The sequence below is a fragment of the Topomyia yanbarensis genome, chromosome 3 (assembly GCF_030247195.1).
Source record: "Topomyia yanbarensis strain Yona2022 chromosome 3, ASM3024719v1, whole genome shotgun sequence".
NCBI classification, from domain to species: domain Eukaryota; kingdom Metazoa; phylum Arthropoda; class Insecta; order Diptera; family Culicidae; genus Topomyia; species Topomyia yanbarensis.
In genome coordinates this window covers 418054909-418070661 of record NC_080672.1, presented here as the reverse complement: position 1 = coordinate 418070661, position 15753 = coordinate 418054909, and the positions used below count along the sequence as shown (strand labels likewise).

Below are 15753 nucleotides of genomic sequence, written 5' to 3'. Positions count from 1 at the left end.
CGGAAGATGCAGAGGAAGACGCATCTCAACCGACTGCCAACTCATCTACGGCAAACCAACCCAAAATAGAGTGTTCAATACCAATGCTTGAACCACAAACGGTGGCCAAATTAGTGGGAGCAGTTGCTCAGACCATAATGACAATCACAAAAGAAGCATCCAGTACCGCAAATTCAACTGTAAGCAACATTGGCAAGGCTAACAATAACGGATTTACGCTGGTCAACAATAAATGCAAAAAACAGGGAAAAACATCTGATCGCGGACACCAAGCCGGCTTCGACCTGGACGTGAAAATCAAAAACGAATTAAATGACCCCCCAGATGCAGATTGCCAGCAAACCCCGCGAAAGAAGGTCTCTGCTCGCAATAAAAAGTTGCGCGCGAGATCCAATATTATAATAATATTTGTTTATATTTTTATTTTTACATTTTTATAAACATATAAAAGATCCACGGCTCCGTTAAGCTACCGCTATGAGCCGTGTCAAATAAACGAATTATATAAAAAAATAAAATAGCTGGGTTTACAAAAATAAATGATTATTTTTGATTTATGTCCTGTGGAACCATGTGATACAACTATTTGCCATTATCTACATATGAACCGTGCTAGTAAAGGAGCTTCGAAAAGACGAAAATAGTTTTTCAAATCAAATCGCGAACAAGGTATATTTCGATAGGATGTTGGGTGCCCCCAAATTTGAGCTGCCTACGGTCACAACACGATTTGAAACAACAGAAAACAAAACAATATATCTTCTCGTTTGTCGAAAAACTCATTTCCATAAAAAACCGAAGCTGCGTCATTATTATGATAAAGTATTCAAAAAAATCTCATAAAACAAAAGTACAGTGATGACGCTGATGGTGCTACTGCTACTCAACGGGGCCACTGCAGCTCGTTTCCATGATAATGACACGATCAGGAAATTGAGAAAATGAGGAAACGAGCTTAAACTGCACTAACCTCGCCCGTCGTTTGGCGGAACAAATGAATGCATTTCGTCTCGTCGAACGACAGCGGAGATACCATTTCGGAACTGCACCAACCGGATGCAAACGAAACTTTGCATAATTAAATTGGCGAAAAGCGACCGCTTTTGTGACATCGCGAAACAAGCTGTTATCAGTGCCAAAATTATGCAAAACCGAAGAAATGAGCTAGATAATGATATTTTCCAATCTAGAATTAATTCATTCAGCATTACTCTGCCTCCAACCGATGATCTCGAATAATATTGACAAGAAATAAATATTCATTCGCTGAACGATTTAATTACAATGTTCCGTTTATCTCCTGCCGGTTGCGACTTGGCTTCCCGTCGATTACCTTGTATCACGTGCTGAATTTCAATTACTTCCCATCCGAGCTGGGACAGGACCTGTTAAACAAGCTGGCCAACAGATGCAGTTGCCATGAACGAGGGGGGGGGGGGGATTAGAGAACAACACGACAGAGACCCCGTGTATATGGGAAATCAAGACCCAGCATATCAGCGTAATCGCCGTTGTTGTTTTTGTTGTTGATGATGTTCGATAAGCCTCCAAAGTTTTAATTAAAAGATGCTACCTACTCTCTCTCGCTTTTTCGTTCACAGAAAATGCCACCCGCTACTGCCACCCGAACGGCAAGTGGGACAACTACAGCCACTATGCGGGTTGCCATCATATGACCGAACCACCGCCGGATATAGTCGAGGTCACGTCGATCATCTACTACACCGGATACATTATTAGCCTTGTTGCGTTAAGTCTTGCTGTGATAGTTTTCGTCTACTTCAAGTAAGTGTGTGTGTGGGCAGGATCAAGGATTGGATTTGTTTTGATATTTTGATCTCTTTGCTGCAGGGATTTGCGGTGCTTGCGTAATACGATTCATGCGAACCTGTTCATCACCTACATCCTGTCGGCACTGATGTGGATTACGATTCTTACGCTGCAGGTTAGTTCAAAAGAGATTACATATAACTACAGAAGCGCAAGTGTCTCTATGAACTTACTGGTCGCACCATGTAGTCTCGTTTCGGCATATCGTTATCCTTTACTTTGACATGTATGTACCGGGGGCAATAACTGTCCAACTAAAACGATATGTAAGAACGAGATTGTGTCCGACCAACAGCATGCACTCTGTAGTATTCACAACATCTGCTGTTAGTTTGTATTTCTATGAGCAATCATAATTTGAATAACCAAATCTAAAATTAATCAACGCTATTTCATTACTTTTTGTTATTCACTATTCGGACACCCGTATCGAAACCACACCGAAAAACGGACGTGTAACGCACAGCTCTCCAGTAGTTCCAGCACGGGCATGACCAGCTGTGTGATCTTCGTTACCCTTCTGCACTACTTTACGCTGACCAACTTCTTCTGGATGCTGGTGGAAGGTAAGTAGCTTTTGTACTGCAATTTTCGAAATTTTTGGTTTCACCAAGTTTCGACAGAACGTTGATAGCATTGAATGGTTTTAGTTTGCGGTTGATTCAACTAAATGGTATAAAATTTCTCACCGGTCAGAACCAACGAACACTGGATTGGTTGGCTTCGACCGGGGAAAATGGTTCTGAACTGTGTTGACCACAAGCGACCGTATGCTGTGCTTTGAATTTTGAGCACGGACCGTGTGGTTTGTGATGATTTTGGGGAGTTTAGGACCGGCTGCCACTGCTTTTCGGTGAAGCAATAGAATTTCGAGTTAATGGGATGGTGAACTATTTCAGCAGGTAAACTTCAAAATAGTAAGGCCATTACAAATATTTTTTAAAAATTATGTCACCCCCCCCTTCAAAATCGCTGAAAAAAATCAGGGGGCAAAAATTTTTTTTTTAAATAATCAAAATTCAAAAAAATGTCACGTTTTATATAACAACAATAACTTCCATAGAGTTTTGCTTTTCGTAACTGAAAACTATTATGGTAGTTTTAGAAATTACCATCCCATCATCAAATGAAACGTTTGCTGGTCGCGGAAGGAAGGACCCATCTGTGTATTATCAAACAAACATCTCATGGAAAGGCTAATACAGACCGACTTCTGAATCGATTCCATTTTAAACGCCACAGTCGATAGAGACATAATCGATCGTTGCATTCGAAAATAATTTAGATAAAGAAACAACCTGAATTCAAATCAGACTCCTGGAGATTTATATGTGGTTCAATATTCAATATACATGAGCTTTAGCGAAAGGTTTTTGACATTTAAAGATTTCATATGGGATCGTAGTATTCATACCGTATTTCCGCAGCCATATGTGCGATTCTTATGAACTTGATCAGATCAAAATCTGCTACCAAACCTTCCATTTAAGGCTAAGCTTGTGAAAATCGAATAAGCCGTTTTCCAAGAAGCCGAAGAGACATTAATTCTGAAATATTCCAAGAACCAGAAACATGCGCAATTTTCGAGAATCAAAAGAACTTTGTCTGGCCATCAGCGATCAAGAATGCTCTAGCAAAGCTAAATATAGATCTTACAAATAATGGTATCATCGGCACTTACCGCAGGAAGAACCGGGAATCCATTATCGATGTCAATTTTTGTAGCCTTGGAGTAACCGGAAAGATGGACTGAAAAGTGTGCGAGGATATATCCACAGCGACCACCAAGCGATCTGGCACAGCATTGATAACAGGACTATGAACTACACATGAATATGAATATGTGGGAGATATATAAACGAGTGAAGATGGAAAACAGCGATTTTTCACATGAACGTGTCCGTCGAAGAACTTGAATTTGAGGGTATCCTCTTCAACCTAAATGCGAACGAGTTCACGGCACTACTAACAAAGGCGTGTAATGCGACCATACCAAGAGATGGGAAACTGAGAAACGGTCGCCGGGTGCAATACAACGATTATCGATTTACGTATAAGTTGCCTCCGAGCTTGGAGAAGAAGTCGGAGATCACTTCGGTTTCTCATCTCGCTCAGTTCAGAAGCTAGAAATCGCTCCGCTGCAATAGCAGGGCAAGTAATCAAATTTATCCGCGCGACGCTTGGCAAAAATTGATTCCTTCTGTCTAGTGTGTGATACGTGAACAAACAATGAGTGACAATGCCAAGCAAAAGTATATCACGATGCGGGCAAACTGTGTTGCTGTTGACTACACGAAATATCCGGTAATACCATCAATTCATGAAGGGGAGCAAATGTTGAAGGTGAACTTGAAGTTCAACGTAGCTTGCGGTACTTTATGCAGTGCAATTCCACCATTTACGTCATGCGGTACTGAATATGTTAAAAAACATTAGTCAAGCAGAATCATTCGCTTCCCAGAACAACATGAAACACGTCATCGAATGTAATGACATTTTATACAGTATCCCAACGTATATAAATGTTGACATGACCTGGCACCACGTGTTAAGGAAGATAGTTGGAGGAACTTCTTCCCAAGACGCCGCAACGGAGTTCGTGTGGTGAGAATGCGTCCGACAAAACCTATTCCCTCTTACTTGACTTTCACATGCAAATCACCTCATGGTGTTGAATATTCTCAACGAACACTAGTCACGCACCCAGGACAGATTCCTACCTGTCAATGTTGTGATCATCCGCTACACCACGGGAAACCTTGCGCAGAGACTGCTAAAGAAATTCCACCTGATACGACCAAAGCCGGTATACAATCATCGTATGTTAAACCACAACCAGTTGGTAAACCAACGACTGCAGACCGGGCATTCACAACCACCAGCTCAACAACGATCGGTCCCAGTACCACTAAACTAACTGCCATTACCAACATCGAAGTAACAACAATTACAGCAAATGTTTCTAAACCAACAACCAACACCACCAATAAGGAATCTAATACCGATGAAGAAGGATTTACAATAGCGACCCGTAAGCACAAACAACAAATAAGAACATCCGACGATGAGCAAGATGAATGCAGTACCGATAATGACATGGACGTAAACGAAAACGCGAGAGAAGACGGACCAAATGACCCCCAAGGTGCGCTCCACGGCTCAGTTGTGCTAACGCATTGAGCCGTGTCAAATATATTTAAAATTAAAAAGAAGTCAGAAAGCTCGAGGGAAGCGAGCTGCAAGAACCGCTCTCAACAAAGCAGTCAAGCTGTACAAGAAAGCCTTGCCACAAAGCCAACGCGAATTTCCTTAGGAGAGACCTACAAAGTTGGCATAACAAAGATAAAAGACTCAGCTGCACCACCTGAAAGGTGCCCGGAAAAGATGGAGGTCACCTTCGAAAGGTTTTCCCCACAACATGAATCTATTTTCGCCGTACAGTGAGGAAGATGATCACAAAGATGAAGATCGATTTACCAACAAACAGCTTATCGAGATGGCGAAAGCCATAAAAGTGAAGTGATACATGAGAGCCCGGATATGTTCAAAACGATCCGATAATTGGAAGCGACAAAAGCTGATGTTGCTTCCGATACCGGGACAACATGGAAATCTTTCAGCGTAGTCAATATATCCCTTGGTAATGTTAGAGAGAATGAGTAATCCTGAACAAGCTAACGAAGTACGCGGACCGTGAGAACGGCATCTCATGTAATTGGGCTTCCTTATACGCAGGTCTACAGTGAAATCCATCCAAACGGTTGTGGGGACTGTGGAGACAGCAGAGATAAGGATATCGTTTTGGCGTGGTGGTTCCCTTAGGCGTGAAGAATGCTTCAATAGTACTAGCTGGGAAGCAATCGCCCATTCGCTGTACAGCATGAGTAACTCTGCAGGATATTATAGTGCTACTTTCAGTACCGAACACTGATCTACGAGACAGACAAGGGGGAATCACAACTACAACTGACGTTCCTCGACTCGACGCTGTGGAACGCAGTGTACGATGGAGTATTGAAGCTGAACCTTCCTAGAGACATAACGATTTTCGGCTTCACGGATGATGTGGTGTTCCAAGTAATCGGACAATCGCTAGAAGAGGAGACACTCGACACGGAGACGATTGCCCATCATAAAACAGAGTTGGTGATGACTAGCAGCCAAAAAACAGCGCGGTCGGAAAATATATCATCGATTTGAACTTTTAAAGTTACGATGATTATGTAAGGGGAAGGCTGTGAGAGCAACCACAGCTTTGCTTGAGGCGCCAGTGTACTGGGCACCACGAACCAGCGGAAATCGCTGGACCGAAGCATGTGGGCAGACTAGTTTCACCGTCAGGAGCAAGATCGAGTAGGTCGAGTGAAGCACCAGCGGTGGTTCGTCGAGTTTTCAACGAACCGGAAGCAGCGAACCAGAAGCTACGCTCCATCCGGTATCGCCGAATTGTCCTCGCCAAGTACTGGTTGGCCCTTTGAGTAGGATTTATGGACTATGCGAGTAGATTGCGACAAAACTGGGAGCTAAATGACTCGCGCAACAGGCATCGGTATCGGGAGAACTTCCGACGAGGAATTGAGATGGCTCGCGAAAACAGGAACTAAATGGTTCACAGAAACGGGAGCCAAATGGCTAACGGAAGTTCACCACTGCGATTAGCCGGATATGTGTTCGGAGCTAAACCGCTCTAATGTATCATTTTGTCTTAAGACTGCATCAGCCTCCCTACGATATAACGCTTCGATGCAGTCTCGTGGAACAAAAGGAAGGAAGAAAAGTGAGGACTGTTAGTAGTGGTTAGGCACAAAAATGAGTCCCACCTAGGGCCAATGCAGTTTTGAAGCTATTTAAACATACTATAAAACATACAGACGTTTTCAGATATCGACGAACTGAATCTAGTGGTATATGACGGGTGTAGCTTAAAAAGTCGAGTTTCAGAGTGATTGCACAGTCTTCCTTATATGAAAAACCGATTTAATCCACCTAGCAGTGAGATGAGACATTTCTCACACATTTCACTATTGGATTAGTTTGCACAACTCACGAGAAGTAGGCACCCAACTAGAGGTGGGATGAAAACAGTTTCCAGTCTTGCACGAATAAAATCTCGAATAAACTGAATAAATTATAGAAATCAAAACGACCGAAATAAAAAAGTAAAGCAAAAAATGAAATAATAGGTTTTAAAATTCATAAAATGAGTAGAAAAATTAATGTAAATCAAAATTATAATATACCCGAATCAAATTAGATTAGGTTATTAAATAAAAATTAAGATTATATTTAGAAATAGTTATAAGATTAATAGAATAAATTGACTCATACTACCAAATTGAATGAAATAAAACGAATGACGAACATGAAATGCATAAAATTAAAGATATGAATAAAACGAATCAAATGAATCAAATTAATCAAATGAATTAAATGAATCAAATGAATCAAATGACTCAAATGAATCAAATGAATCAAATGAATCAAATGAATCAAATCAATCAAATGAATCAAATGAATCAAATGAATCAAATGAATCAAATGAATCAAATGAATCATATGAATCACACGAATCAAATGAATCAAATGAATCACACGAATCAAATGAATCAAATGAATCAAATGAATCAAATGAATCCCACGAATCAAATGAATCAAATGAATCAAATGAATCAAATGAATCAAATGAATCAAATGAATCAAATGAATCAAATGAATCAAATGAATCAGATGAATCAAATGAATCAAATGAATCAAATGAATCCAATGAATCAAATGAATCAAATGAATCAAATGAATCAAATGAATCAAATGAATCAAATGAATCAAATGAATCAAATGAATCAAATGAATCAAATGAATCAAATGAATCAAATGAATCAAATGAATCAAATGAATCATATGAACCAAATGAATTACATGAATCACATGAATCAAATGAATCAAATGAATCAAATGAATCAAATGAATCAAATTAATCAAATTAATCAAATGAATCTAATTGATTTAATTCATCCAGCGAATACAATGAATCAAATTAATGAAATGGATCAAATGAATAAAAAGAATGGATGAACAAAATGAATAAAGTAAAAAATAAATGAAATGCATAAATAAAACAAACGAATCAAATAAACAAAATGAGCTGAAGTGATAAAATGAATAAAAAGAAAATGAGCAGAATTAAATGATTAAAATGAAAAATTGAACAATGGTAAAAGGTTATAAATTAATATAAAGAAATAAATTGAATCAAATAAATTATTTGGATAAAATGATTGAAACTGAAAAAGTAGTCAGATTATTAAAATGAAGAAACTGAACAAAATGAATAAATTGGAAAAATGAATAAAATGCATACAATGAAAACAATGAATAAAATAAGTTAAATGAATGATATGAGTAAAATGCACAGAAAGAATAAACTGATCAGAGTGAATTCAAAGAATGAAACGAATAAAATAAGTAAAATGAACGCAGATGAACAAAACAAATAAAAAGATGCGGAATAAAATAATTAATTAAAATGAAATGGTCATATATTTGAAGCTAAAATCATTTTTGAATGAAGAAAATGAATAAACCGGATTGTACGAATTTGAGAACCATTGCATCAGAAAGTTTTGAAATGTTTTCGAAAATCCCAACTTCTGAGAAAAGGCTAATAAATATGCAATGGACTTTCTAGGGCTTCCATCTTTTTTTGGTTTTATTCTTTTTGTTTTCATGCTTCTTTACTTGACGGCGTCGTTTTAAGATTATCTGGTGTTTCTAATTTATTGCTGGACCTTAATTAACGTTCAATTTGCTTTGAAATTCGAAGTTTACTTTTTGGTCACATATTCCCGAAAAAAAGATTTATGTACAGAATAGAATTTACTGGTCCAGTATTTTAACGCGCAATTAAATATGTGCAAATGTGCTTTCAAGCCCCTTGAACAGAGAACGACAGGGAGAATGCGATTCGTGAATGAGACAGGTAGATATTTCAAAATTTTTATTTGCATTGAAGTAAATAGTGTGAAATGTCTAGGCTATGTCGATAGCATAAAAGTCGTGTATTCAGTTGAATGCAATGCAGTCTCTTTTCATTCATCCTTATAGCTTTCATATTGTTTCGTTCGGAATTCTCGTGCAGGAAACATGGATAAAGAAGTCCTATACAATACTGTGAAAAAGAAATGGTTCAAACTACTCAGTATATCCAGATATGGACGACGATAAGTTAGAAGACACATTGTAGTTGCATTCCCCATCGAGAGTGGGTACTTTGGATCTAATTTGTGGATATTTTTGGTCTTTGATCTGTTATTTTTCATGAAAGTTCGTACCAATACAACGAATGTGCAGCTGATACAACTCATGGTTCATTCGTCTGCGCCACGTTCCGTCTTCCATCTGCACGCCACCATAGATGGTACGCAACACCTTTCGTTCGAAAACTCCAAGGGCGCGTTGGTCCTCCACGAGCATAGTCCAGGTCTCGTGGCCGTAGAGGACCACCGATCTAATCAGCGTCTTGTAGATAATCAACTTCGTGCGGCGGTGAATTTTGTTCGACCGGAGCGTCCTCCGTAGTCCAAAGTAGGCACGATTTCCCGCCAAGATCCGTCTCTGAATTTCTCTGCTGTTATCATTGTCGGCGGTTACCAGTGTGCCCAAATACATGAATTCGTCGACCATCTCGATTTCGTCACCGTCAATCCGAACTCGGGTGGGAGGTTCACATTGTCGTCTCTAGAATCTCTTCCTCTCCTGTATTTTGTCTGTCGAAACGTTGATGGCAAGTCCAATCCTGCTGGCTTCAGCTTTCAGTCTTTGAGCATATGTTTCATTCAAAATTCAATAGAGATACGAATAGTTTAAATATCGCACGTGGACTGTCTTTTTTGGAAATTTTCATCGTCAAACTTTCATATAACCCAGTTAAGCCAAATATTTTTTCTGATATAGCCATGAATTTCCTTAATTATAGTGTAGATACAGGCTTTGAATACAATTGAATTAAAGTTGAGTTGATGTAGCAGCAGACAAAAAATAGTTTTGTTTTCTTAAACCTTCGCAATTACAATTAATAAATATTTCAGATTGGCAGAAGATCTTATCACACAACTTAGAAATGAATACAGAAATAGCTAAATAGATGCGATAGAAGAGAGACAGAGAGCGAAAGAGAGAGAGATGGGGGGGGGGGGGGGGCGTGTGAGGAATGGCAAATGATGGTTAATGCAATGACATTATTTTTATAGGTATATTATTATGATATATTGATTTCTTACATTCTTATCATAAATAATGTAAGTAGTAATTTTTACGCAATAACCAGTATAATCTTAATCTTGCAAAAGAGAGCTAAATTTTCGCTAGATTTTTGGGCTTCAAACATACAGTTGCTTTCGGTGACGCCACGAGTATAATTATATGAGAAGTCTTTTATCTCACTACTAGGTGAATTACTTATTGATCTGTGTATTTATATACCATCCAACATTTACCTCACGATTGAACGCAATGCCTAATCCAATGGATAAGTACTAGAACTCATTGTTTCTTTATTAACAGATTATTTTGTCTTTGAAGTGAACTTATATATTGATTTTTGAGAAATAGTTAATTTATTATAAAGGTAATTCACAAAATGTTCTCAACATCGAGTTCCTTGAATCACGTAGATGTGTTTTCATACCCCGATATTCAAAATCGGTTTAGTTTTGCCCCTAAAACACCAGTAAAGCAATACTCTGTATGAAACAATCTCATTTTTAGTTAGTGGAAATTGGTAAGCGAGGACTAAAAATACAAAATGTCCAATATTTCCGCCGCTCGTGCACGGATTTTGACAATCTATAGCTTGTTAGAAAGGTATTTTTACAAGCTTTCTATTTATGTGCAGTTTGTGGGACAATAATGTATCGTCCGAAAGTTATTTGCAAAAAACCTGCTGTGTTTTGACAAAATCGCCCATATCTCAGAAAGTAAACAACATATCGAAAATCAAAAATAATAGTGTCAAATGGCAACGTTGTGCCTTTCATTTGAAACTAGTTTCATTAAGATCGGTTCAGCCATTGCTGAGATAATTACATGACATTTTGTACATACATACATACACACATACACACACACACACACATACAGACATTGTCTCAATTTGTCGAGCTGAGTCGATTGGTATATGAGACTCGGCCCTCCGGGCCTCGGAAAAAGTTTTCAAAGTTTGAGCGAATCCTATACATTTCTTTTGTAAGAAATGTAAAAAGGCAAAAAATGAACTGATGATTGCTATACATTTCATAAATCCGTACGACTATCAAATGAGTTTCTCTGATGTGGCTACCTACTGCGCAACAAGATGGAGAAACATGCAAAGATTTCGAAGATGTACACGGAACCGAGCCGAATTACTATCATGTACCAAGCAAACAAATCTACAAGTCTTCAAGCACAAGCGATAAACCAAAGCTGATGTTTCCACTAGAGTTCGAAAAAGTATAGTATGCACAGGATGTACGTTCGCCAGGCTACTGTATACGAAATACGCAATAGAAAAAAATATCAGAGAAAACCATATCTGAGATGAATAATTACATTGACGCACACTTTACCTTTGGATTCATTCCAGAATGTTTTCCAAAAGTGAAATGTTGCTATCCTGTTTCTGTACATTGTTATCGAGCATGTTCACCTTTGACCGATTTTCATGCCTTGTGTGTACAGTCGGTCCATGTGCCGCCACAACGGAACGAAACCTATTCAAGCAACCAAAAGTTAATACCTTAATGTACTCTTAAATGTTTACATTAAGTTCTTAGAGAACTTTCAAGCTTTTATTGGGATTTTAGAAATTGCACTGTTCGGAAAATTATTTAAAACGAAAACTTTAGCATCCCTTTCCTATGTGAACTTTTGATTGATTCAGTAATGTTTGCTTGAATTTTTCTAGTAAAACAAATAGCTCAACCTCGAAATCACCCTGCGGAAACGTCCACGAGAACAATCGAAAGAAAATGTAAAAAGAAAAAAAAATTGTGTTTATTAAAATAAATATTTATTTTTTGTTTGCCCCCCCCCCCTTCAGAAAAAAATTTGTACTTGGACATAATTTTTAAAAAAGATTTGTAATGGCCTAATTGGATTAGTGATGTCGGGTATTCGAGAGCTAGGGTTAAATAACACGTTAATTTCCTAATTAGTTTATTTCATTACTCAGTTAATAAAGCGCGATTAAAACAAATTTCCAATATTATCAGTTATGATGGCGGCAACGACCAAGGCTATTCTGCTAGGGATGGTAAGGAATGTTAAGCTGACACTCGCTGCTTGTTGAAACTACGGCACAGTGATCCAGAATGCAAATTTAGCAAGAATTTTAAAGTCTTCGGAAAAGTATTCGAACGGCATTCGTTTTATTTAGAAAGAAACCGGGTTAATCCCTTCATGCCCATGTTGTTTGTGAACAACAACGTTTTTAAGCAGTTATAACTTTTGATTGAGGCAAGATTTGGTCGTCACAAAAACAAGTAAGGCTTATAAATGTGACTATTGCCTTTCATTTGAGTATTAGCAATTGCAAGGGTCAGCTCTAGAACAGAAGTTTTTGTAATTAGTCTTATTGAATTCCGAAGGAGATGTGCTGCCAGCGATAGTTTACATTGATGACGGAAATTGAATTTTTCAAATATCTTCGTTATGTTTCAATATTATTGAAAACTGATAAAACGTATCAATTTAGACTGCCTTTGGCTACATTCCCCACGCAATTGGACTATTGCAGTTATTCTAGGAGAATTGTATCGAACATTGGAAGGAAAAAATTTAGAAGCTTCTAGTACTGTGAGGGAAGCACTTATCTTTATGAAAAAAAGGCTTTCCGCGTTTTTTGATCCCACCGTTTTCAAAGAAAAATAGTTTTGAAACCCTACATGCACTAGAAAAAAATTGGACTTGAAAGGGTTAAGTATCAGTCAGAGCAGAAATTGGGTTAAAAAAACCTTAGCTCAAAATGGGTTAAAAAGATATACCAATTTTGCCCTGAGTGGAGAAATATTACATTTTTATTTTTATTTATCACAAATCAATGAACACCATCATCAATATGGTTGGATTTGAAGAGGAAATGGTCACCAGACATTGGAAGTGGATGTTTAACGCCATTTTGAAATCCAAAATGGCTACCTTCGGTTACCAGAACGTAGAAAGAACTATCATAAATATTGATGGTATTTGAAAAAGGGGCTGTCAGTAGACATCGGAAATTGATGATAAGCGCGATTTTGAAATCCAAGATGTCTACTTCCGGCTATCACAAAATACTGAAAACCATCATCAATATGGTTACCATTTGAAACCACACATAATAGTGAGAACTATCTTAAATATGAATGAATAACGATGTTCGAGGTCCACTAGTTTTCTTATATATGTTGCTCGTACCTATTGCTGGTCATTGGTAACTGGACATCAATATACAATATTTCAAGAAAAAGTTCATGAAGTAAAAATGATTCTACGAAAAATATTCCAAATTTTGTGAAATAATTCACGTGAAAATATAATGACCAGGTTTTGCTGTTACATACTTGTTCCATGTATCTAAGGAATCCCATAGAACATGGGGCACATACGCGTACAACGACAAGGCATAAAATTGAGAGTCAATAAGGATACAATCCTTCTTCATACCACCAGCACTTAAGAAAGATCGTGAATCATGTACTAAGAATCGTGAACCAGTTCCCGAATACATGTAAAATATTTTATGGTTTTGTGAACTATTTAACGGGTAAGAATGGTGAGTCGTGACTAATACGCTAGGAATCGTGAATCAGTTCACGTTTCCATGAGAAATATTTCATGATTTTGTGGGTTATTTCACGAGCACGAATATTGAATTTTGACATATATTAGGAATTAGATTGCGACGAATTTAAAAAATTCATGAATAAAATTTAGAGTATCGTAAAATAGTTCACGAGAAAATATCCAGACTGTTCCGATTTTGTGAATTAATTCACAACTACGAAAATCAGATCATGATCAAAAGGTAATGAATCATGAATCAGTTCACATCGTATAATAGGATTCTGAGTATGGATAATGCTCCTTCGCTTTATTAGTGCTTTTTCTGCCGCTCGTTGTCAACTCAAAAATCTCGCCATTGAAAGCGATTCCAAATCGAAAATTATTATACATAAAATCGGTGTTCGTTCTTTTGCAGATAAAGATTAAACTGCAAACTGAAACAGAACTGATTTAGGCCACATACTAAGCACGTCGGTGAAATTCCAGCAAAACTTTGTTTGATTGTTTATCAGTTGCTTTGGTAACAACACCATGCTAAGTTTACAACAGCTGTCTCGTCACTAGAATAAAATTCCACAAGATGCGATCAATGGTTCGCGTGGAAGAATTAAATCAGTCATTTGAAAGAAGGTGTTAGGTAGACATAAGAAATCGATGACTAGCGCCATTTGGAAATACATCATGGTGACTTCCAGTTACCACAAAATTCTAAAAATTACCATTAATATGGATATCATTTGAGGTCAGTATACATCTGAAACGAATGGAAAAATAGCAACTTTCGTTGCTCTATCGAATACCATTAATCACAATCTTTTTTTTTATTTGCACTAAATAACTTTCAGTAACACTGAAATTGCTCAAACTGCTGCATGGCGAGAACAATTTCTAGTATTAAAATTTTTAGTTAAATCGATTTGATACCGTTCTCAACAACTTGGCTTATCGTATGCAACAACATGACATATTTTTCGGAAGAGTTTTGGTTTAAAAGCATATTAACAGACTGGTTAGTGCCCGAACATAAAGCCAGTAATCTTGGCAAAATTTTATACCAATAAGATGGCGTTACTTTCTGTTTGACTATCAAGGATCTCTTCAGACTAGCTTCGCAACTTTTTGTAAACAAATTAAAACTGCAACTACTCTTAAATAACTCGATCGTTCACCCACCAAAATCTCCAACTAACCCCGCCTTTTAGTAGGCACAAACCCAGTTGAGTCTGTCCGTACTTTGGAAATACCTACAGAAGCATGTTGTAAGATGTCTTAGTGATAAAAATAAAATCGCATCTCGCATTTCCGAAATATGAAACGTGTGTGCTAATGAATCATAAGTAGCCATATAGGCTCATCAACTTAGGTACCCACAAAAATATGATGACATGTGAAGCGAGCGTGTGGTTTTGATTTCTGAGGACATCTTTTAACGATTCCTTACTAAATCGAGACCAAAATAACGGAAATTCATGGCTCTTCGAAATATTATCTACGTACAAAAAACGGTCAAACTTCACGCACCTAGGTACCTACCGCCACAGCCTATCTTTTTTCCTGGATAAAAGACTTAGTAATCCCGTATTTTCCTATGATACAAACACTGAACAAGATTACAAGTAGTAATCGAAATACCAGGTATCTGTTAAATAGTGAAGTGCAAGAGCATTTAACTATAAACAAATAATGTGGAATTAAATGGTAGAAATACCTATATAAAGTACATTTTTTTATAAATTTAATAAATAAGTAATATAAATGTAATGTAACGTATATAAATACAATTAAAATAAGAGCATAGGTAATTACATAGTTATTCAAATAACCTTAAGACACAAAAATCCAAAAAAAAAAACTGTCCACAAAACAGGTTTTACGCATGTAATAAATAGTCCTTTGAACTAGGCCAATGGCACTGCAAGTGTAATCTACCACAAACTTATTCCATGTACAACAAGAAATTCTGCGATGAACAAAAAATATGTATTGTTCTTGCATCACACGCATTTCTAGTGCTGTACCTATGAACATCAGTTCTTTCGACTCGAATTTATCAATTATTAATTATTTGCTTCACAGTGAGTCATTGTAATGCATCCAGCATGAAATTAGAGAAGTGTATCTGTT

At 37.3% G+C, this 15753-nt stretch overlaps 1 protein-coding gene across 3 annotated transcripts in view; it reads left to right on the top strand.

Moving 5' to 3' along the window:
* Nucleotides 1-15753, top strand: part of LOC131693271 (diuretic hormone receptor-like) — a 171199-nt gene that overhangs the window by 10351 nt on the left and 145095 nt on the right. For all 3 annotated transcript variants that reach the window (XR_009306191.1, XM_058980982.1, XM_058980981.1), the window contains 3 exons: nt 1602-1785; nt 1852-1945; nt 2297-2396. Coding sequence is in view for 2 of the 3 variants with exons in the window: in XM_058980982.1 (XP_058836965.1) it covers nt 1673-1785; nt 1852-1945; nt 2297-2396 (307 nt within the window). In the remaining variant the exon portion in view is untranslated. The remainder of the gene's footprint in view (nt 1-1601; nt 1786-1851; nt 1946-2296; nt 2397-15753) is intronic.